Source organism: Mustela erminea, chromosome 12, assembly GCF_009829155.1.
Source record: "Mustela erminea isolate mMusErm1 chromosome 12, mMusErm1.Pri, whole genome shotgun sequence".
Taxonomy (NCBI): domain Eukaryota; kingdom Metazoa; phylum Chordata; class Mammalia; order Carnivora; family Mustelidae; genus Mustela; species Mustela erminea.
This window is the reverse complement of record NC_045625.1, coordinates 82,692,795-82,717,304: the sequence shown is the minus strand read 5'-3', so window position 1 is coordinate 82,717,304 and position 24,510 is coordinate 82,692,795. Positions and strand designations below refer to the sequence as shown.

At 45.5% G+C, this 24,510-nt stretch overlaps 1 protein-coding gene and 1 long non-coding RNA gene across 4 annotated transcripts in view; one reads left to right on the top strand and one right to left on the bottom strand.

The window, feature by feature from the left end:
* Positions 1 to 361: 361 nt before the first annotated feature.
* On the bottom strand, positions 362 to 5,261 carry LOC116571003. Of its 2 annotated transcripts, XR_004277644.1 has the most exons (3): positions 5,104 to 5,261; positions 3,294 to 3,456; positions 362 to 3,136 (listed from the first exon to the last, which is right to left on the bottom strand). It is a non-coding gene; the product is annotated as an uncharacterized LOC116571003 (long non-coding RNA). The 2 variants fall into 2 exon arrangements; XR_004277643.1 differs by having other exon boundaries at positions 362 to 3,456.
* A 65-nt stretch (positions 5,262 to 5,326) lies between these two features.
* Positions 5,327 to 24,510, top strand: part of FAM189A2 (family with sequence similarity 189 member A2) — a 63,212-nt gene continuing 44,028 nt past the window's right edge. Inside the window, exons 1-2 of one of the 2 annotated variants that reach the window (XM_032308668.1) lie at positions 5,327 to 5,867; positions 15,517 to 15,573. In XM_032308668.1, coding sequence (XP_032164559.1) covers positions 5,439 to 5,867; positions 15,517 to 15,573 — 486 coding nt within the window. In that variant the 5' untranslated portion in view covers positions 5,327 to 5,438. The remainder of the gene's footprint in view (positions 5,868 to 15,516; positions 15,574 to 24,510) is intronic. The other variant, XM_032308669.1, reaches the window with a different exon arrangement.

Here is a 24,510-nt window from a genome sequence, read left to right as displayed (position 1 = left end):
ACACTATTCTCACACAGCCCAGGGGAGCTTTTACTAAATATATCTGCATGGGCCTCCCCCTCCACGGCAGATCTCACCAATCAGTATCTCTGCACCTGGGGCTTCGAAATGGCATATATTTTTAAAGTCCCTCTGGTGAGTCTGAGAAGCCCCCAGACCAAGAGCGACTTCATGGAGGGGGCTGTGCAGTGGGGCTGCCACCAGGCAAAGGCAGCTTCTGGAGCCCATTATTACACAGTTCTTCCCTAAACATCTTTGTTTCCAAGTGGTGTAGGCTTCACATCTGCATAACCAAAAGGCCTGTTCAAGAGATTTCCCCAGAACAGAGTTGTCTCTACTCAAAGATAAATTGTAGTTTTGACTTCTACTGAAACTTGAATTTGCAGAAATCTCTATGACGAGGTCTCTCTCTCTCTAACACTCACACACACACACACATTCTCTCTCTCTCTCCCCCGCCCCCACTCTTACGAGGCACATTTTATTACATATGTATGTGTAGCTTGTCGCCCTTACAAGTTTATAAGCTGTAATCTTTAGGGCAGTTGACTTGGATCGCCTTTTGTGAAAAGGATTTGCACTGGAGGGAGTTTTCAGCGTTTCATTTCAACAATGAGGAAAGTAGGGCTGCAGCTCGTCAGTTTAACAAATAAGTCTGTCTTGAGGCCAGTGGCATTAGAAATCTGCACCATTGTTTCAGAAAAATGGAGTGCCCAGTCTGCCCAGCTCTGCTCAGCGCTTTCTTTCTTCTAGTCTCACTCTCTTAATTTAAAAAAAGAAAGAAAGGAAAAAAAAAAAGGGTCTGCAGCCGTTTCTCTGCAAAGGGAAAGGTAAAAGTGAAGCTGCTTCTCAATTTCCTTGACACAATCCTCACGCAACACTGTACCTCATGCAAAGCTAGGAGACCGTGGCATGCAAGGCCTTAAAGTTTAAAATGAATCTCCACTTTTGTCCTGGGTATTGGGGGCCTGCGAGTTTAACCATTCCACACCCCAACTCATCTGCGTTTCTTGGCCCCTGCTCTCTCGATGGTCCGCTGAGAAATCCTGGTCCTTAGAATGTTTGAACTTCAAAATCGCAGACCTCACTCAGGGCCTCCAGCGGATCATACGGCTCGGCCTGGAGCTGATGAAGCATCGTGAACTTGCACTTGACAGATCAAGTAACGGGGAGCTAGAGAAGCTTGGAACTGGCTCGAGATCACAGAGCGGAGGAGGGGCTGGAACCCAGGATGTCTGGCTTCTAATATGGTGCCCTTTGCCATAGACTGCGGTGGTCGACATCCTTCCTGGGCATACGAGTCAGCTGTGCAACCCATGCCTGGCTGGGGACCCACAGAGCACCCCTCCCCCAGAGCCTATTCACGTCTCAGTTTGTTTTCAAACCAAATCCCCTACCCTCTCCTTCCTACTAGTCCTCTCTCACAGACAAATCCCCATGTAAAGATTCCGGAGTCCGAATAGTACTATCCACCATTCCTGTTTAGCATTGGCTAAAATGCAGGTTCCCAGGCCTCTTATCCAGAGCATGGGGTTGCATGGCTGTTTCAGGAAGCCCATGGGCTTGCAGTTGGACATGCTCCCCCAGGCGGTTCTGCTGTCCGTGGACCACACTTTGTGAAGCTGCCCCACACATGAAATGAGGTCTTCTAGAGCCCTCCATGTCTTGCTCTGAGAAGCTCTTCTCTTTGTAAAATGCACAGTGCAGGAGCTGGGGGAAGGTTTTCAGGAACATTCTCTGAAGGGTTTCTGCAGCAGCTCCCCCTCCAGCAGGGAGTAGACACCTGCACTTAGCTGACAGCTGGGGGGCTGGTGAGGAGTGGGGGGAGCCGGGCAGTTTGTGGAAGGGTGTCCGGTGAAGCCTGAGGGAGAGAGCTTTAATTCCCCAGCACGGAAGGCTTGGAGTGGAAAATGGGAGTGAAAATGAGGTATGGGGAAGGGAAGAGTGAGTGGAAATTTCTCCGTGGAGTCTGGCTTTGATCTTCAGGAAAGCTGGCACCTCCATCAATGAAATGCCTGAGTCAAATTTTCCACGTGTTCTTCTTCACTTTGTTTATTTTCAACTTTTTTTTTGATAAGGGCCTTATTAATATAAACTTCACATTCATCTTGATTGAGATACAAGTTACGCATTTCAAGTGTACAATGCAGTGGTTTTTAGTGTCTTCACAGTGGTGTCCCATCGTCACCACAATTGATTTTAGAACATTTTATCACCTCAGAAAGTAACCCCACACCCTTTAGAGCTTGCCCTCCCCGCATTCAGTCTCCACACCCCCCTCGCCCCTTCCCCCACCCTAACCACTAATCTACTTTCTGTCTGTATGGATTTGCCTGTTCTGGGGATTGCAAATGAATGGAATCATATGATACGTGGGCTTTGGTGACAGGCTTCGTTTAGTTAGCATAAACTTTTCAGGGTTCTTCATGTTGTAGCAAGTACAGTACTTCATTCCTTTTTATTGTCCAAAATATTCCATTCTACGGATTACCACATTTTGTTTATCCATTCGCCCACAGTTGGTTTGTTTCTACTTTCTGGCGCCCGCGAATCATGCTCTTGGTGTACAAGCTTTTGTATTCATTTCTCCTGGGTGTGTCCCCACGACTGGAAATCCTGGGTTTGGTGATAACTCTGTGTTTAACTTTCGGAGGAATTGCCAGACTGTTTTCCCAAAGTCCTCACTTCTATGTCTTTTAAGACAATTTGAAACCAATGACTCCGAATCGTCCCCTAAGATTCCATTTATATACAGCCCAGCTTGACCCGGTGTAGCCAAAAACTTACTGTAAGCGAGTGTTGGGGTATGCTGAGAGTCAAGCTTGGATTACAAAGTCCAACATTCAAATAGTGAAGAGTATATCTGGCCCAACCTTAAAGTCTGGGGCAGTGTTACTTGGATTTGTGTGTATGATAAGCAGAAAAAGAAGCTCACAGTTATAGACGGGGCTGGTAACAACAAAAAAGAAAACGTATGGTACTACAGTATGAAAGCTTGTAATCACCAGCTTTGGAAAAGGTGTAGTGTCTTGAAACTAGGGATTTTCATTACCTGCATTGTCATCTGTTTCTGTACGGTGGTGTCCCCTTCTATGTGGGAAATGTGCTCCAAGGAAACCACAGATAGTGCCAAGACCTATGTACATACCGATGACAAACTTTCATTTATAAATTAGGCACAGTAAGAGAGTAACAGCTATGACACAAATACAATAGGACAATGATAGCAATACTGTAGTAAAAGTTAGGTGAACGTGGTCTCTCTTTTAAATTGTCTTATGTTTTGTACTCACCTTTCTTCTTGTGATGATGTGAGATGATAAAATTCTTACGCGATGACATGAAGTGAGAGGAATGATGTAGACATTGTGACCTAGTGTCAGGCTCTTATTGACCTTCTGATGATATGTCAGGAGCATCGCCTGCTTCTGGACAGCAGTTGACGACGATGGGTAACTGAAACCACAGAAATTGAAACTGTGGGTAAGGAAGGACTTCTGTACAGGGAAGGAGACTTTAAAAATTTAAGGGTAAAGTACTTAGAAATACTTTAAAGTATTTCAGCATAAAACACAGAGAAGTATATAAAATGTAACTGCATGAATTTTCTCTAAATGAACTTCACCCACATAACGAGCACCTGCCACAAGAAATGGACGGTTATCAGCTCCCCTGGAACTCCTGCCTTTCCATCAACTGGCCAAAGGGAAGCAGGATATCGAACTTCTAGCACCAGTATTCCCAGACACATAGAATACATTTCGATAGTATATTCAGGTGTCTAGAATTGATCACTGGAATAGATTCATTAAGCTGAAAGAATTTCTAAAGACTCAGACTTTTGATACTGCAAGGTGTAGAAGAATCTTAAAAAATGAAATATCTTTGGGTTTGTGTATAAAATAAAAGGTATAAACTCAACATAGAAGAAGATTTTAACATTCTCTGCAATTTAAGAACATGGGCTGTAAGATGTTTTTAAAGTGCATGAAGCAATTTACTTTAAACATTTATCTTAAAATACAGCTCCCTGTTTCTCCAGAGTTTGAAGTTCATTTCCAAGAGAACTTCGTAAAAGAAGTCCTGGGGACTGTTAATCACAGGTGCTTTAATAATTCAAAAAGTGTATATGTAAACACACCTGCCCAGGGGCAATGCATCACTTTGTGGGTTGGAGTAAGTAACGACCAAAATAAATACAGCGTTTGCAAGCAGAGCATATAAACAGATACACATTTCCCTGGGCTTAGGGTGCAGGAGGTTGAATACCCCCACCTTACTGATAAAAGGAACAGCCTAATACTGAGACTGACTCTGCAAAGCGACACTGTCCTGCTTCTGAACCTGGAGAAAAAATTCATTATAATGTGTTCACGTATAAGAGCACTATCAAAACGTAAGAATCCTCGAAGCGAAGGGCATATACTCCTAGAGTAAATCTTTTTGCAAAAGCGAATCATTTTTTTTTTTTTTAAAGCTCTAAGTGTGTCTTATAAGTTACCAAAAAGAGGTTAGGATTTTATTAGGGTATTTCTTTATTAGTTTGGGATGCTACGTTCCACCGGGTGATGCCTATTCTAGCTCAGGAGGCAAGGTGAGCCTCTGCCACACCCTCCGGGCCGCCCCCAACCCCGTTCTTTCTTTCTGGGTGGGGGATACTTCCAAGGTAACCTCGCGTTCACGCCGGCTCCCAACCTCGGTGCCAGGAAAGCGGCCCCGCTCGCCCGCCCCTTCCCCCACCCCCCACTTCCAGGCAGCGGGGCGGCCGCGCAGTGTCTGCGCCCGGAAGCGCGCGCGATCGGTGACTTCGCCCTGCCTGGTCCTTCCCCGAAGCCCGAAGACGTTTCCCACCAAGTCACCCACAACCCCTCTTCCTGCCATCTCCCCCCTTGCGGGGGGTCGGGGGGGTAGTTTAAAGCCGGGCTCCCGTCGCTTTGCACTCGCCAGGGTCCTGACTTTCCGCGGGACTGGAAGGGGGCGAGGGTCCGCGGCGCTAGCGTTCGGCCCCTGCTCGGCGCGCGGGGGACAGACGGTCAGACCGTCCCCCGCCGGCTCCGACGCGCCAGACTGCGAGGTCCCTCCTCGCCCCAGGGACCTACTTACCCAGTTGGGACTGGGCCCCTTTCCCGGACCCCGGGGAGCGGGCGCGGGCTCGGCGGCGTCCCGGAGGCGGCGGCGCGGCGCGGGCGTGCGGGGCGGAGAGCGAGGGCGCGCCCGGGGCCGGCGGGAGGCGGACCCCCCGCGGCAGGTGGGTGCGGCCGGCGGGAGCCCGGGCCGCGGCGGCGGCGGCGGCGGCGGCAGCAAGTGGTTGGGCCGCGCTCGTTTCCTTCCCTCCCCCTCGGCCTCGGGGTCCGCCCGCGGTGCCCAGTGCGCGGCGCCCGCGGCTCGGCTCCGCGTCCCCTCCCGCCGCCGCCGGCCGCTCCCTTCCCCGCCCGTCCATGTCCTTGCCCGTGGTGCTCCCGGGCTCCTGCTGCCCTGTGGCCGGGCTCTCGGGCGGGCCGCAGGCCGGGGGCCCGGGCGCCGCCGCCACCGCCGCCGCCGCCGCCGCCCAGGAGCCGCCGCTGCCCCCGCTGCGGCCGCGCTGGCCCCGGGCCGCCCTGCCGCCCCCCGTGCGGCCTCGCTGCGCCGCCACCGCCGCCGCCGCCGGGGTGCTGGCCGGGCCGCCCGCGCTCTCCTCCCGCCGGGCCGCCGCCGCCGCCGCCGCCGCCGCCCCGGGCTCGGCGCTGCTGCCCGCTCGCCCGCTGCTGTCGCTCGGGCTGCTGCAGCTGATCCTGGGCTGCTGCATGGTGGCGCTGAGCTTCGGGGCGCTGTCGCTGAGCAGCTCCCCTCAGGTGAAGAACTCGTGTCCGTTCTGGGCCGGCTCCTCGGTGAGTGCCGCGCGCGCCTCCCGCTCGCCGGGACCGGGCCCTTCGCGGGACAGGGGGCCTCTGGGGGTCGCCTCCACCGCCCCGGCATTGCAGCCCCCGCCCAGGGCTGAAGTTGGGGAGCACAGCCCCTTAAGCCAGTTGAAGTTTTTGGAGACATTGAGGCTGGTGCGGGGGAAAAAAAGGCTCAGAGAGAGAGTACTTCAGGCGTGAAATGGGTTGCACCTGGACCGTGTCTGCTCTTTGCAGGCTGAAGGATTTTGTTGTTCCTCTCAAGTTAGGAGGCTCAAATAGATTTCCCGCTCTGGGAGGCTGCAAGAATGGGGGTGGGTGGTAGGAAAGTAGGAGAAAAATGATTCAGCTTCGGGCCGTTGAGTATTCACTTCTCCGGAAACACCTGCGGGGGGAGGACGGGCATTTGATCTGTTTTGTCTACGGAGGTATCCACGGAGGTATCCACAGTGCCCGGCACATTAGCAGGTGCATTTGTGGGATGACTGAAGTGACAGCCTGACTGGGCCATGCCATTTATTTTATTCCACTTCAAGGCACACAGAAATGTGAAATGTGTGGCGTGGGATGGCTCCACTCTAGCTGGGGACAAGTTCAGGAGGTAATGACAGGGTGTGTGCACACCACGCCAGTACCTGGTCATTAAAGGAGGGCCCTAAACAGCCACTGGATTATTGGAGCCAGGCGGACTGCTGTGCAGAATTTAATTCTCAAGAACTCCAAGTGTACTTATGTGTGAGCTCCCCAAAGACTCCAGGGCAGGGGGCAGCTCCCTGGAGATGTCTACCCACCTACCCACCCAACACAACCGGGCCCTGCTTCCTCTGGGGGGGGTGGTTTGCTCTGGGGCAAAAGGGGCCCAGCCTCTGGGGAAGGCTGCTGCCTTCAGTGTCCGTGGACTCCAGGTGGCTCCTCCCCCTTCACTCCTAAAATGTCCTAGCACCTAAGGCATCCAACCTCTTGAGGTTTGCTGGGGATTGAGAGACTTGGAAATCGGTCTTTGTGGGATGATTGTGGAAGATGGGTGTTTGAAAGTAAAGGAACTTTTTATGAAGTAACTAAATCTGAAAGCTTGAAGAAGATCCGTAATGAATGTATGTGCCGAATAAACATAAAATGGTCCTTTTGTGGGTCCACGCATACCCAGATTCAAGAGCAAATTCTAAGACGATAGGGAGAACTAATTGCACCCAAAGTAGTTGTTTGAATAAGAACATCAAGAACATTAAGTGCTGTGAGCCCGGCCTGACATTTTATACCTAAATGGATGCCAGTCTGCTCTCCTTTCGAAATGCTTGGACACTGGATGGGCCCTTGCTGTGGAGTTCACGGTCTGTTCATCGTGCTCGAGGAATCCCTCCCTCTTGGCCCCGCCACTGGGCTCTCCCCATGGCCTCCTGGCGTCTTCTTTAAAACAACAGGGTCGGGATTAGATTCATTATGCTCCCTAGTCCACTTGTCAGACTAAATTCAGCCAAATGGTGGATGCATTTCGTTTCTCTAAATGCCACGGACCAGAAGTGAATCTTGCATACATTTGTAGGGATTTTTCCCTTTATAAAAACCGTAATCTCTTGTCCTCTCAAAGATAGCTAGTTTAGGAGGATTTAAACCTATTTTTTTTTTCTCTCTTCTGAAATCAAACCCCCAAATCAATGTACTACTGTAAATTACTTCAGAGGTGAATGCCCTTCGATGTCAGTCAAGCCACAGTTGGATTTGATGAAGTACATATAGCTAATAAACAAAATAAAAACGGCTCTTCCTGGACCTGCTGGCTGGGCGTGTCCTTGTTATCTAGGACCCAGCAAAACAGAGCAGGGAAAGATCAGTGACTTGGAACTTTCTTTTCTGTCAGCTTGTTTTCCACACCCCACCCCTCAGCTCTACATGCAAAGCTGCAGTTGTTCATTATGCTGCTTTTTTGGTGACCTGTTTCTGAGGTTGACCACAGAATTTACAAAATGACTGTAAAACCAGCAGAAACTGCATGTCCAGAAAGACTGGGTAGAATTTGAGGATGGCATTAGGCACCATGACCATGGCGTTTTAGGGAAAAAATGTCACCAGTAACATGTAACTTTTGAATTTATATACACGAGAAAGACTTTAGGTTTGTGTGTTAGTTTTTAACTCTGCATTATGGGAATTTTTTTTTTTTTAAGATTTTGTTTATTTATTTGACAGAGATAGAAAGGGAACACAAGCAGGGGGAGTGAGAGAAGGAGAAGCAGGCTTCCTGCTGAGCAGGGAGCCCAATGTGAAGCTCAACACCATGACCCTGGGATCATGACCTGAGCCGATGGCAGGTGCTTAACAACTGAGCCACTCAGGCACCCCTGCATTATGGGAAATATTAAATTTACTCAAACATTGTTCAGTGAACCCTCCTATGCCTCTTACCGGGCTCCAACAACTGTTTAATCTCTGCCTCTGGCCGGCTTTGCTGCTGGCTCTGTGTGTTCTGATAGTATCGGAAGGATGAGTGTTTTAAGGGGGGTAGGAATGAGCTCCATGATGCTCCCTAGGCCATTTGTTGCATTAACTTCCCACATTATTTTGAAGCAAATATCAGATATTATACCATTTCATCTGTAAATAGTTCAATATGGGTGTCATTTTGAAAAGAAAATCTAAACAGAAAGAAAATATAAACAGAATAAGGAGACTGCATTGAAGTGACCAGGCAGGTCTTAAGAGCAACCCCCACCCCAACTCTTCTTATGAAAATTTTAAATCTCACCATATGTAGAAAGAATAGTATAATGAACCCCTATTTACCCATCATCCAGTTTCAGTAGTTAATCAACCCATGACCGCTGGTCACCCACACCCACTCCCCTACTGGATTATTATTATTTTTGAAAGATTTTATTTATTTATTTGTCAGAGGGAGAGAGAGCACAAGCAGGCAGAGAGGCAGGCAGAGAGAGAGGAGGAAGCAGGCTCCCTGCTGAGCAGAGAGCCCGATGCGGGGCTTGATCCCAGGACCCTGAGATCATGACCTGAGCCGAAGGCAGCAACTAAACCCACTGAGCCATCCAGGCGTCCCTGGTCCTAGATGATTATTATTTTTGGGGGGGGGTACTAGATTATTTAAAGGCAACTCCCTGGTATCATAATTTCAGCCCTGAAATATTTCAGTTTGGATTTCTAAAAGAAAGCAGCTTAATAGACAAAGAAAGGGCTCAAGAACACATTGTAATGTACTAATATAAAGATAGCTAAATTGAGGTTTTTATGAAAAAAGCTTAAAAATTATGACTTGAGGACAGCAGGATTTAAAATATATATATATCAGCTTTATTGAGATATAATTCACATTCCATACAATTCACCTACTTAAGGCATGCAATTCAATGATTTTTGGTGAATTCATGGAGATGGGCAAACATCGCCATAACCAATTCTAGAAAATTGTCATCATCCCCCCAAAAACCCCCGTACCCATTAGCAGTCACCCCCACCCCTCACTTCCCCCTTGATCCCTTTAGCCCTAGGCAACTACTGATTATTTTACTTTCTGGTTTATTCTGGACGTTTCATATGGACAGAATCATCCAGTATGTGGTCCTTTGTGACTGGCTCCTTTCACTTAGCATAATTTGCAAGGTCCATTCAGGCTATGGCACGTGCTTACGGCCCACGTTGTTCCTTCATTGCCTCATGAGATTCCACCGTATGGACACGGGATGTTTTATGTCTCCCTTGGAAGTGTTGCTGGCATATGAAACTAGGTAGTCGAGTGGTAGAGCCAGCTTGTCTAAGGTTACTTTGTCCCACGATGGAACACAGTGGAAGGATATCTTCATTTCCAAACTCTGAATGACCATGACGTGCCTTCCTCTGCTCTCAAGATTAAATTGGCAAATCTTTCAGAATTGTCAAGTCCTATTAAGAGTCTTTTTCCATACTTTACATTCACACCATCGGTAGTTTGAAGAGAGTGTTTTTAAACATACTCATTGTTTTTGAGCATTCTGTGATCATTTATTTTCTTCCTGGTAGTGGGTAATGACGTAGTCTACTATTATTCCTGACGGGCATGGAACTAAGAGGTTACCACTTTTAAATGCATCCCAATGTTGGACCCCAGGTAGGTGGCAGGAGAAGAATCTCCAAGACCATGTTCAGGTCGTGGTGTCCTGATTTTTTATTTGGGAACACATTTAGTTACTACCACACTACACTGGATTATTGAAAAAGTAGAGGATTGCATTGGTTTGTGTCTTCTCCTTCAAAAACCAAAATTCCTTACTCTGATGACATGTCCTTGGGAGATATTTTAGGCGAGTGGTAGAGAATTGGTTATTATTAAATTTTGCTCTTTTCTGGGAGCCTTGACATCCTTAATATTATCTGCATACATCTCTGTTTGAGTCACTGACCTAAACTCATGGTCCCTGTCCCTCACCCCATTTGAGTCTGTAATTCTTTGTCAAGATTCTGGTTCCTTATAAAGAGACAGACATTGGTGAGCCAAGACTCACCAATAAGACTTGGTAAGACTTTTTAAAAAAATTGCAGTGATGAAATATAAAAAAAGAATGAATGGTTCAAAGGAGAAACTAACTAAAAAATTCTGAAGTCTTTACCAGTTGAACAACAGTAAATACATTTTTTTTCTATCATAATCACCAAATGCTACCTCAATATTTATGGGCCATTTAAAATATAACTTTAGTGATGATTTTTGGATGTTTTTTGATCCTTTGTTTTGCGTGGCAGCAGAGTGACATTGATAAATTCTTGAATAAGTCTTTGAGCCTCTCAGCTTCATTTATCTGTCTGTAAAATGGGTGTGTTGATTCTTGCCTCAGAACTGACTTTGTGAGGGTGTAATTAGACAACATATAGAAACACTTGCTGCTGGGCTCTAGTACCAGGCCTGGCATGTAGCTGAACCTCTATCAGTGTTTTTTAAATATCAAGGCAATATGTAATCCAAGTAAAGTGAAAAGGCCAGTTTTCTCTGGGACATTCTAGTAACCATCATGTATACATTAGAAATACCCAGGTGGCCACTTTCTCAGTCTTTTTAATGAATCATGCTGGACAGATAGGGAAGCATGATACACACCAATACATACAATTGCACACACACATTTTTTTCAATTGCCAGTGTAAAAGCTGTAAGTAAGATTGATTGTGAAGAGGTTTGACTATTGTGTGCTTAATTCATAAGGTGGACATGGTACATTTACAGCTTGGGTCTTTTTATCTCTATGTTCAGATATAGCAACTTTTGGCAAACAGTCCAGAACATTTTTGCCCTAAGGCATGTTCATGGATAGCAAAGGAAAAATAGGGCACTAAAATAATAAGCTTTTGTTCTTAATGATTTGATTTTTCAGTTGGGAAATTAAGGCACATTAACCACATATGGTGGGTAACAACGATTCTCGTGTCAAGTATCTTGGAATCCTTCTTTGCAATATCTTTGAAAAAAGAAAGGCCTCTGCTTTTTCCTATAAGCTGTGAGGAATGGGTTACAAGTGAGTGAAACCAAAATTATAATAAATCTCATTATAATAACATAGAGATAATTCAGCATTAGAAAATAGGTGCTTGCCTGTTCATTCAGGGCAAGTTTCATCTAGTACTGGGTGGAAAGAATGCTGATGAGGTTGCTTTTTGCTATTGGTAAACTCTTTTAGGAAGCACAAGAGTGGAAAATGTATTTAGGCTGAAATAGTCATCTTCGAGCAGGTTTACCCCCCCATTTCTGATCTTCATTCATTTATTCACCGTCCATTCATTCATTTGTTGACTCTGGCCATAACTAACTGAGTGACTCTGGGAGCCTTGAATACTCACAGATCCAAGCCCTCATGGGATTACCAGTGAGTGTAAAACACAACCAAACAAGTAACACCGTTGTGGTATAATGGGTACTGTGGAGGGCCAGCATTAAGGGACCTTCTTGCCATTTATGAATTCCCCCAGCCCCAGATGAAATGGGAGCATCATTTCCTAAGTCTTAAGCTCTTAAAAAGTCATCCCCAACTTCTCTTCCACATTCCAGCGGATTCTAACTGATCAGTCTCTGCCTCACCTCTCGCAGGGTCCCATAAATGTCATAGGGTTTAATTGGGCTTGGAGAATGGGAGAAGTTGAGTAGAAGTAGATACATGCCTTTGTTGCCAGGTTTAGGATGGAGGTGGCTGTAACTACAAGTCCCACTTGCAACAGGAATGTAATTCCTTATATCCCTGTAAAGAAGGGTGGTTTACAGAAGTCCCATTGGGATTTAATGTGAGTGTGTGCTGAATCTGTAAAACAATTCAATGGAAATGTATTTATTACCTTTAAATAGTTTGCCTTACAATCCATGAACATGGTATATGTTGATTTGGGTCTTCATTTAATTCTGCTTAATAAGGTTTGTATTTCTTCCTACTGGGTCTCAAGTTTCTTTAAGTTCATATGTATTTTGAGATTATTGATATTTAGTATTTGTCAAATACATCTTGTACATATTTTTAAAATTATGTTTTAAGTTTAGTTTATTGTTCATATATGCAAAGCCCCCTCTCAAAAAATAATAAAGATAGCTTAGTCCCTTTACCCCAGAGACCCTTGATTTTATTTTATTATTATTTTTTAAGACTTTATTTATTTGCTAGAGAGAGAGAGAGAGAGCAAGAGAACAAGCAGGGGGAACAGCAGGCAGAGGGAGAAGCAGACTCCCCACTGAACAGGGAGCCAGATGCAGGACTCAACGCCAGGACCCTGGTGCCATGACCTGAGCCTAAGACAGCCACTTAACTGACTGAGCCACCCAGGTGTCCCAGAGACCCTTGATTTTAAATGACTATTGTATCTGTCATGATCTACTAGATAAATGAATATATATATATTACCCCTCTCACCTTAGCAACCCTATTACTGGGATTTTATCCAACAGAAATAAAAAGCACTTGTTTTTAAGCATTATTTGGCCATGGATGGTTACCTTAGCATTCATTGTGAGGGCAAAAAACTGGAAATAGAATGCTTATCAATGAGCATGAAAATGATTGAATGCATTGGGCAAACCGTACAAAGGAATGTCATGTAGCCATTAAACAGAAATGAATGAGAGCTATTCCAGTGGACATGAAAACATTCCCTTGAGATATTTATTGAGAATGAAAAAGAAGAGGAGGAAAAGTATCTTCTATGACCCATTTTTTATAAAAGTTCACCTCTGTGCATGTGTCTATGTACACATACACGTTTGTCTAGTAATAAGAATTTAAAGAAAAATCTATACATGTGTAAAATAGATAAACACACCAAATTGTTCATGTGGGTGAGGGGGGCGATCGTGTGGCTGATGGGGGAGGTGGAGAGTAGAGCTGAGGTCTCTCACTACTTTTTTAATGGGAATTTATGGGCCGGGCTGGGCACCTCATTTTTAAGATAATGTTGATTTAATGGAAAAAAAAAAATATGTTCCAAAGGCTGAACCACAGGGCTCTGCATTAAGAGAGGCAGGTGGTTTAGATAGCAAACCCTAACTGGTCATTCACATCATATTTATACTTTAGTGAAGTGGGCAGTTTGTGTTTCCCTCAAGGGCAGTCAACTGTTTCAGTTATGTTTTTACAAAAATAATTGCATTTCCTCAGCTGAGTCCAGTAAGCCGCAGGGCGGGCAGGCAGGGAGCGAGCGTGCGCGCGCACACACACACACACACACACCCCCTCGAGTGTCCGTGCCTGCAGGGGGAGCCAGCACTGGATTGTGGGGAATCTGGAGGAATTGCTACAGTCACAGCAGGAGAAACTTTTGAGTTAGAAGAGACAGGGAGAGGGTTTCCTCCGCTTCACCACATCTCTAACAAAACAAGAGTGAGGACCAGAAAAGTGAGCTGACTTGGCCTAGGGTGCATACTTATTCAGAAGCCAGGTGGGGAACCTGGACCCCAAGGTCTCCCGGATGTCACGTTCCAGTCTGTAACGGAGCTGCGGCCACAGGCAGACCTGAGCCCTGCATGTCTCCGAGCAGCTCCTGTTCAGCGTGCAGAAGGAGCTACTGAATGTGAGAGGTTTGCAAAGATCTAGCTCCTGGTGGGCAGGCAGCTGAGAGTATGTTTAAACATCCCCGGGATGCAAGGATCGGTTGCCTGTCTGCCCATAAGTGGTTTCTGGCCCTTGATATAAGGGGGTAGACGTGTCCTCTGCTGGTTTGACACTGTGGCAGTGTGGACTCTCAGCCAGTGAATGCAGAAGGGAGGGCAGGGTAGCAGGCCTGTGAGCTTGGAATCTAAAGTAACACTAAAATCCCTGTTGATGTGTACTGATAAACAGTAATCGTGAACTGTACATATGAGGGATTTTGGTAAGAAGTACATAAAGGAAAGCCCTCCTAACAGCACTAAGCAGAGGCGTGCACACTGTTCCCCGAGGGAAAATGTGCTCCAGGGACAGGACCAGGTCCCTGAGCTGAAGAATCACTTTGTTTTTCCCGCTGGGCTTAGTGAACTGGGTAATCCAGAGGGCCAGTGGTGATTTCCAGTTTACGTTTTGGCCAAATGTCGATTCTTCTTTACCAAGGATTTTAGATTGTTGTTTATCAAAGTGTCATTTTGCAATGTGAGACTTTTCCCGCTGTAAGCCCTCCCCTCATTGTGGAATAAAGGCTCAGGAACAGTCATCGGTTGCCAGACAAGGTAGGAGTTGACAGTTGACGGGCGAGGCAGAGAGGCACCTCTCAGGTTATTAGGACAGAGAGCATTTGGGGGGGAACATTGTGTGGAGGGCTTCCCGGAGTGTGCCGGGAGTGTGGGGTGGTGGGATCCATGAAGGCTTCTCAGAGGAGGTGACTGCTAGTCAGGATCTTGCAAGATGCATGTAGATCTCAGGCAGCCGTGAGGGGAGCTGGGAGAAGCAAGAGAAGCATAGAGCCCTGTGGTGGCTAAAGCCTGGCCAGCCTGGTGGGGGACAGGTGTGCTGGGAGGTAGAGGGGGCAGGGGAGGGGCGGGGTGCATAGAAACCAGACTTGAGAAGCGGGCAGAGGAAGATCCTGAGAGACCTTGTGTGCCACTTCAGGGAGTTCACTTGTCCCACAGAGGATGGGGACTCACCTAACGAAGGGAGGGTTGCAGCCATGCATGTGTCATACGAGGTTGACAAGGCAACAGGTTCGGTGCTCTGGGGCAGGGAGCTTGGATCAACAAAACTGATCCCTTCACTAACTGGAAGGATAGACTGTTTTCTCTGTGTGCTTTTTTTTTTTTTTTAAGATTTTATTTATTTATTTGAGAGAGAGCACGAGCAGGGAGAGGTACAGAGGGGCAAGCAGACTCCCTGCTGAGCAGGGACCCAAAGTGGGGCTCGAGCCCAGGACCCCAAGATCATGACCCCAGCCCAAGGCAGACGCTCAACCGACTGAACCACCCAGGCACCCGTCTTTGTGTGTTCTTAATTGACCTTGAGAAAAACCATGCAGAGTCAATAAAAAAGCTCTGGGGGCCTGGGAGGGAAGGCGAGTCCAAAGTGGTCTATCAGGGCTCATGTAAGCAGTAGGAACATTAAATGTTAGAATTAGAAGGCTTTGAAATTTCAGGGTTTTTTGAAAAAAAATTTTAGAGACTAGGATTAGTTTATTGGAATTGGTCCCTTTTCTAGATTTATGATACTGTTTATCCTTCTAGGTGATACTCTCTGGAATCATAGGATTAACAACTTGGAAACGGCCTATGATACTCCTGGTATGTACTGATCTCATAAATTGTTATCCTTTGTAAAATGTGCTATGTGAGAAGTCTGTTGGAATCAACCACTGAAGAAATACCAAAGCTTTCTTGTTCATTGAAAAAAGAAGCTCACAAGGGATAGCATTAGAAGTCAGACCTTCTCGTAACCGTAAAGTGAGTTCATAGTTCTGTCAGTTTTCTGATTCTTCTTAAGCTTCTTATATACCCAATGTGTTTCTAGTTCCAGGCTTAGATCTCTTGTAAAGATGTAATTTTATTTTTATTTATTTATTTATTAAAATATTTTATTTATTTATCAGAGAGAGAGAAAGGGAGAGAGAGTTAGCACAGTCAGACAGAATGGCAGGCAGAGGCAGAGGGAGAAGCAGGCTCCCCGCCGAGCAAGGAGCCCGTAGTGGGACTTGATCCCAGGATGCTGGGATCATGACCTGAGCCGAAGGCAGCTGCTTAACCAACTGAGCCACCCAGGTGTCCCTAAAGATATAATTTTAAAAATCAGTTTGCTATGGACATTTTTAAAAAAAGATTTATTTATTTATTTGACAGAGAGAGAGAGATCACAAGTAGGCAGAGAGGCAGGCAGAGAGAGGGGGTGGGAAGCAGGCTCCCCACTGAGCAGAGAGCCCGATGCGGGGCTCCATCCCAGGACCCTGGGATCATGACCTGAGCCAAAGGCAGAGGCTTTAACCCACGGAGCCACCCAGGTGCCCCTGCTATGGACATTTTTAAACATTCACAAAAGCAGAGGGAATAATTAAGTGAACTTGCTACACTGATCACCGGCTTCAGCAACTCCTGACTCAGCCAGCCTTGTTTAGCTGGACCCCTGCCCATTCCTGTGCTCCCATGTTCTTTTTCTCTGAATAGTCTTTTGAAGTAAATCTGTTATTAAATCAGGAATACATAATTTTTTCTTGTCATCATGCTTTGATTGGACAGCCTCAGAGTTTCATGACTTAGACTCTCTTTATCACAGATCTACCATGTTTTCTTGGTAATAAAGACCTGTATTGGTAACTTTATCTTTTTTTTAGTCATTGATTTTTTTGATATTGATATATTTTTAACATACTATAAAGTTAACCCATTTTAAAGTTCAATGCCAATTTTAGTCATTGGTTTTTTTGATATTGATATATTTTTAACATACTATAAAGTTAACCCATTTTAAAGTTCAATGCCAATTCAGTGGCATTTAGTACATTTAGCACATTCCCAATATTCATTTTTTTAATTTGTTTTTGTTTTTGTTTGTTATGTCCTTTGGATTCAGAGAATACTATAAAAAATAGACAATTGCCAATGGAATTGTCAACTTTCAAAGATGAAGTAGGTCTGACAATTGCAATTTGAAATACATATAATGAATTCTATATAACATCTATATAACATATATGTAATATCTCTTCTGATTTTTCTCCCATCCATTTTGAATAGGGTTAAATAATTTTCTAGAACCGTTTTGTGTATATGCTTAACAGTTCATCTTAAACAGACCACTGTTTGCTGGGTGGTGGGTAATAAATACAAAACTAGCTAAATTTTTTTTTTTTTTTAAAGATTTTATTTATTTGACAGACAGCGATCACAAGTAGGCAGAGAGGCAGGCAGAGAGAGAGAGGGAAGCAGGCTCCCTGCTGAGCAGAAAGCCCGATGCGGGGCTCGATCCCAGGACCCTGGGATCACAACCTGAGCCAAAGGCAGAGGCTTTTAACCCACTGAGCCACCCAGGTGCCTCAAAACTAACTAAATTCTTAAAAGCAGGGAGAAGTCCACTGTAGAACACAGTCAGAGTAATGCATCCTGGTACTGTGGTGATGGTCTTGAAAAACTAGAGTTTTCAGGCCCACAAGACAAGTTAGGTAACATTTTAGAAGTCCATCATTTAATATTTCTGGCTGGAGTAAATTATTGGTGCAGCATTTTAATCTATGAGATGGCAGGGTAGGAGAAAATGAGGCTCTGGATGAGTTTTATGGCATGTGTTATGCGTGGCTGAGGTCTCTTTTGCAACAACTCTCTAGAAAAATGTTGGATGGGGTCCAGTGTTTATACTAATATTTGGCTATAGGAGTCATTTTTGTCCTGATTTTTCCATTGGGTCAATATTAAAATGCTCAGTAATACAAACCTCAAGTATTTAAATTAAAATCAGAAAATCCCTAATGTTCTTTGTCCTTTTAAGGTTCCCAGTGGTGAGAAGAATCAAAGCATGTGTTCTGGGTGGGTATTTAGAAGGTGGACCTTTTAAGACATTTGTTTCTCTAATGTTTTCTTTTGGAATGGTACCTCACAGATTCGTTAGGTGAGCTCAAACAGCTGTAAATGAAAATGACCTTAGTAGAGATGTATCTTTATTGTTATGCCTTTGGATTTATTTCTCAGCTTTGTTGATAAGCATAGGTACAACTCTATCAAAGCTACAACCAGTTTGTACGTACCATGTTGTGGCGCTGCTTTTACTGTTTAAACATTACATTCATCACGTCCATATCAGTAAATATTATGTTTCCGTGTATAAGGAGTCCACTCGCCTGCCTGAAAGGCATTCTGCCCTATTTTTGTGTTACCGTCAGTTATAAACCTGTCGGACACATGGGCTTCTGTATTTCGATTGTTATGAATTATGTATTTAGAATCAAGAAGTATATAGAATCAAGTAGAGATTGTTTTGAAATGCTAATTAACATCAGTTTATAAAGAAGATAAATTAGTTGATAGTAATTATACAACGACAAAGAGTTCTGGGTATAGCAACAGATCATTCGAGTCTTGGTCAACAACCTGAATGAAAAATCCTCAGTTCACATGAATCTTCATAATATTCTGTTATAACTTGTGCCATATGCCTCTGCTATGTTAAAAAATTAAAAAAAATCATGATGTTATGAAGGAAACTGGACACACCTGTCAGACCCTCCTAGTCTGCTTCCCAGCTCATCCCCCGAAGAGCTGTGTAACGTATAAGCCACTTAACTTTCCTGAGTGTAGTTTTCTTTTCTGAACTGGAGGGGTTAATCTAGTGATACCAAGTGGGTGGGGACTCGGACTCCCCCAACCCTCCCCATAATGGCTGCTTCACCTTTCCTTTGGTTTCCCCCGGACCCCTTCCCGAGTTTAGGGAATGTGCCATTGAATGATTTGGGGTAGGAGGTCACATTCCATCAGAGAAGCAGGGGGCCCTGTGGGTCTCTGCCTCTGCAGATGGGGGCTTGGCTGGTCAGTTCCAGCCCTTCTCCCCTATACTCTAGCCACAGGGGCACCTTCTGACTGGGACCCAGCCTGGCTGTCTTAACCAAATGGGGACCTTCTTCCCCTGGCTGTTTCCCTGCCTGGCTCCTTTTCTTCTGGGTCTCAGCTCAGCAGTCACTTCCTGAAGGAGACCTTCCCTGGCCACCTAATGACAGTGGCCCATCGTCCCTGTCTCTCAACACGTCCCAGCACGGACTTTTGGCTTCACAGGTTGTAATTAGCCTATGTGTTGTTCATTTTCTACTTGCTGTCTGTCTCCCCACTGTGGATAGTTGTATGAAGACATGGGTCTTGTCCGTCTCATTCACCCAGTGTCCCCGGAAACAGTGTGCCCGATACACATCTGTTGTTGACTGTGAAGCCAATTTGGCAGCCACTAGGAAACGTAGGTCCTAGGTCCTTGGCGTTTCTTTTTTTACTTCTGTCTTAAATCTCTCTCACTAGTTTCCATCCTCAACAACATTGTAGTCTTCCCCTTTCTACTTCGGGGGGTTAGGGAGTGTAAGGGTGGGGGACGTTGGGAGGGGGCAGGTGCTCTTCCCAGGGCCCTCTGAGAGGCACACTGTCCTCGTTTTGCGTTGTTGGGGGCACACTTCATCTAGAACACTTGAATACTTCCTTCTGAGGACTGTTTATATTGGTGCTGCTGCTTTTGTGATGGTTTCAGTGATTACATTCGGTTTTATACTGGTGTGAACAAAGAAGGCTCAGCCTGACCCAATTCCTTCAAATTCAAGTTTTTGTGGAAACTCGGAGTTGGAAGTGTTCATTTACTGGATCCTCTTTGTTATACCGATTAAATACTCCATGTGCCCAGGACAAAAATAATAATCTTGGAACATCGTGTGTAAACATTTACAGCTATTTTTGACCATGACTTGGATCAAGCTAGTGTGTGTGTGTGTGTGTGTGTGTGTGTGTGTGTGTGTGTACTTGTGTGTGCGTGTGCCCACATGCATCATTTCAGGCTGTGTGTTTTCTATCAAGAACAAACATTTCCCATTTTTTAAAAAAGATTTTATTTATTTATTTGACAGAGAGAGAGATCACAAGTAGGCAGAGAGGCAGGCAGAGAGAGAGGGGGAAGCAGGCTCCCCGCTAAGCAGAGATATGGGACTTGATCCCAGAGCCTGGGATCATGACCTGAGCCAAAGGCAGAGGGTTAATCCACTGAGCTACCAAGACACCCCCCTTTTCATCTTTAAAGAACGTTCTTATTTCTTCGAGTTACCTCCTTTTTCATTCTAATGAAATGGTTTATAAATTTTTAGATATTATAGACTCTGTGCTGGGAGTGATTTCAAAGAATGTCTTGTCTTGTTCATCACCTCAGTTCAAAAATGGAATTGTCTTGGGGTGCCTGGGTGGCTCAGTGGTTTGGGCTGCTGCCTTCGGCTCGGGTCATGATCTCAGGGTCCTGGGATCGAGCCCCGCATCGGGCTCCCTGCTCCGCAGGAAGCCTGCTTCCCTCTCTCTCTCTCTCTCTCTCTCTGCCTGCCTCTCTGCCTAATTGTGATCTCTGTCTGTCAAATAAATAAATAAAATCTTTAAAAAAAAAAAACAAAAATGGAATTGTCTTAGTAAGATGTTTTTCTTTGGTGGTCCATTGGGTAAGAATTTCCGCCGTGAAAACTTAGCCAGACTTTCTGCCTATAATTTTGGTTGCTTATGAAGTGGTCATTTGGCTATTTTTCTTGTCAGTTTAGAAGAGATGAGGGGAATATAATCTGAAGGTTGGTTAAGATCGCTTTATTCTTTAGCATCAAGAATAAAGGTGCTAGCATCAAGAATCAAGGAAACATCCTTGATGATGTTTCTGGGTCACATATGTGGTTTGTTCTCAACTGTGGGCCATGTGGGTCTGCACCCCAGCCTGAGAGAATAGGAGAGGTAAATGGACTGGGTATTTTTTAAAAAAGGATCCATCAGTTTCTCTTCTAACATTAAGATTATGGAATTTAGGGTAAAACTTCATTACCCAAAAAGAAACTAAAAAATGGTTTTGGTAAGATCTGCAGACATTCCGTTCTCTCACCTAACTGTCCACACAGGCTAGGCTGGCAAAGATGGTTCTGCTCTGTGAAGCCATTTGGGGATCTGGGTCTTTCCGTCTTACTGTGCCTTGAAGGGAGACTCATGGATCCCCAGACAGTGTCAAGAGATTGGGGAATTACCCCCACTTGATAGTCAGAATTACTTGTAGGTGGGTTAGCTGCGAGACTGATGGTGGCCCTTTCCTTTCTGATGGCATGAAGACCAGGAGGGGTCAGAAGACCTGTGGACAGTTTAGGGATTTCTACATTTATAAGATGAGCTCTGAAGCTCTGGCTTTGTGCATTCCGGTTCTTCTAAGTAATTTCCTGGTTGTCAAAAGTTTGGAATGAGCCTTGGTTTGAGAGTTCAAGAGATCTGCATTTTAATGCTGACACGTAACCCCTAGTTATCAGTGACCTTGGGGAAGTCTCTTGGGTTCTGCATCCACAAAATGATGAACTTACATCAGAGCAGTCTTCTAAGAGTCCTTTCACTCTCATTGTGTATGTTTCTAGAATCCTCATTAGTTACCCGGAGGGCATTTTAACTTTAAATGGACATTTTTAACATAAGCTACCTGTGTATAAATACTATGATTATTTCATTCTTGGTTTTTTAAGGTATAAGAATAGATGGCTGTTCTTCGTCTTCAGAATAGTTAATAACACTCTGTTGCACGTGTATAATGTTTGAGAGTTTATATCATTAGCATGTGGCTAATATGGCAGGCATTGTTCCCATTTTATAGCTAAGGGACCAGTGGCTCAGGAGTGAACCAGCTTGTACGGTTGACAAACACATGAACTATTATTAGAAAGAACTGGGGATGTTGACTCCCAGTCCAGTGCTCCTTTCCTGGTACCATCTCCACCTCCTCCATTAGCAAATTGCTAGGTACTTCTCTGTGCCCAACAATGTGTGAATGTAGGTATGTGTGTGTGTAATTTAAATTAATTATTTTTTTATTTGTGACTGCCTGATTCTTTTTCAAGTTCTAAAGGGGTCAATGTATCCTTCATTGAAAAGGGCAAGTGGCAGAATTGAACAAGGCAACAGGAGGGCCCACTTTGAGTCTTAATCCTGATTGTCACTTTCCATCGTTGAGCGGCCAAGGAAATGATCCGATCAGTTTCCTCATTTGTACAATGGGGCTGTAGCCATCTCTCAGGATTGTAGATCGGGATGCGTGTCGAAACTGTAAAATGGGGGCTTCTGAGTGGCTCATTCGGTTAAGCATCTGCCTTCAGCTCAGGTCATGATCTTGGGTCTTGGGATCGAGTCCTGCATCGGGCTCCATGCTCAGCGGGGAGCCTGCTTCTCCCTCTCCCTCTGTCTGCTGCTCCCCTTGCTTGTGCTCTCTCCCTTTCAAATAAATAAGTAAAATATTAACAAAACCTGTAAACTGTAAAATGGGATCTGAGTTTAGGCGAGCACGTTATGAATCATTTTCATCATCCTCTCAGAAGATCTTCGAGAGGAGATTTGGTCTCTCAGTTTGGGGTCATCAGATAACCCATAGCAGCAAAATATGCACGTAGGCATCGTTAAAGCAGCCTGGGCTGGGCTGGGCTTATCTGGGCCCACAGTGAGCCTGGTCTGCTGGCAACAGAAACTTCTTTTCTCTCCTCTGATCACCTGCTCCCCAAATCTGTGCATTGGGTAAGAAGCTGGCATCCTCAGGGGCTGGGAGGACTTTGGGGTGGCCCATCTCCGGGCTGAATTAAAGCCTGGGCCATTCCTTGCTTTGCAGACGGGTCTCAGCCAAGCGGGTGTGCTCTCATTAGCAGCTCGTTTGTCAGCGACAGGTACTTGCCCAGGCTCTGAGGTATCCTTCCTGCCAAGTCCATTATTACAACGAAAGTGAGCCTCAGGCCCAATTCTGCTACACATGCACACACTTATTAGCCGACAGACAAAACAATCGTTCATGTGCTCTGTTCTGCAAGCTTAAAGGGTAGAGGACTAAGGTTTTTACTGAGCGCACAGAACCGCGTGAACAATTTTTTACCACTAGTTCTTGTTCTCCCCGTTTGTCTTGAAAACCATTGCTGATGCCCCAAAATTCTGCTGCTGAAGCAAAGCTCAGTTTATTGGATCTGGCACAGTCGGGGAGAACACCTCCTTGCCGGGAGTTCTCAGCAGGGGTGAATCAGAGAGCCTGTTTGCTCTTTTTGCCCATTTATAGGGTTGAAGGATCCCGGTTGGTGGATTGTAAGGTGAGCTTTACAAGATAAGAAATTGATAGGATTTGGGCAAAAAACTTATAACCTAATAGCTTTGGATTGATTGGTGGTCGACTAGAAGGGAGGGCCAGGAAGCAAGATCTGATGAGTAAGCTGTTCGTTTGGATAAACGATTTTAATGGGTTGGCAGTCTTACAGTTGAGGAACAAATATTTCCCGGGGCAAGGAGCTGCGTTATCTTTGCTTGCTCTCAGTATTGTTTAATATAGGGTCAGAAGAGTATGGCCAGCTGCAGAACTGATTAAAGTTGGGACAGGAAATTATGTTGGTTTTCGTTCTTACACATGTCCAGGAGTACCCCTTTTTAACATCCGTTGTGCAAATTAGACAAGCTAAGTGATTCGTCGATGGGACAACTCATTCCCACAGTCATTCTGCTAATTTAACAAAGTTGCTTGGTTGTTGCTGAGAGATGAAAGCAAAGGAAGCTTCTGGAATATGGCCATGCTCATACATGCTGGTTCATTATCCTGGAATTTGAATTCCTGACCGTCCTTAGGATTAGGGTGTCACGTGGACCAACTGATACGTTCATGGTATCACATTGTCTGTGCTGAAGCGCGTCACAGGGCCCACTGTGGTGGTGGGGAGTGAGCCCTGCCTCTGGGCTGTCTGGGCCCCACAGCTTGGAGGGACCCATTTCTGACATGTTTATGAGAGAACTGCAGAAGCCACGAGCCATCTGGGGCAAGAGGGGAGACCATTTTGAACTGGCGAGCATCTTGAAATCGATACCATGTCTTGTGGAAAGTTGTAATGTATATGGTGCCATTTGTGTGTGTGTGTGTGTTTAAACCTGGGGGATCTATACCTATGTGTTTATAGTCACTTGGAAAATTTCTGAACGGACATATAGGAAAGTTTATAGTAGGCACTTCTGTGGCGTGTGTTGTGTGAGTGGGAAGGGGAAGGAGAGAGACTTGGACTTCCCACTTTCTACCTGGAGAGGACATGCATTGTGTTGTGGGACCTAGAAACTTTTTTGATTTCCTTGTTTTGTTTGGGTTTGGTGGCCAGCCTCTTTGTATCAGAAGGCTGGGGCTTTGTTTATTTGCCTTCGTGGGAATCTCGGTGGGAGGCCGGGCCCTTCCAGCGACGGAAGCTTCGGAGGCCAGATGCTAACACGTCTGGATGCCAGCAGCCAGGACGTGAGCCGGCTGACCTCCACGCGTGGGTGCTCCTGCCCCAGACTCTGAAGCTGGAGTCATTGATGCAGAGTAGCCAGGCTGCTTGGACCTCCTTAGGTCCAAGGCTGGCAACCAAGGACCTGGTTTTCCTGGGCCATGACCTTGGTAGAGGTGCAAGCACCCAGTTTCCCTTGGCTTCTCCCCAGGTTTCTGAGCCTGGTTCCTGGGGCTTCTGTGAGCTACCTGATAGCCCTGTGAGAAATTCCTCTTCTGTT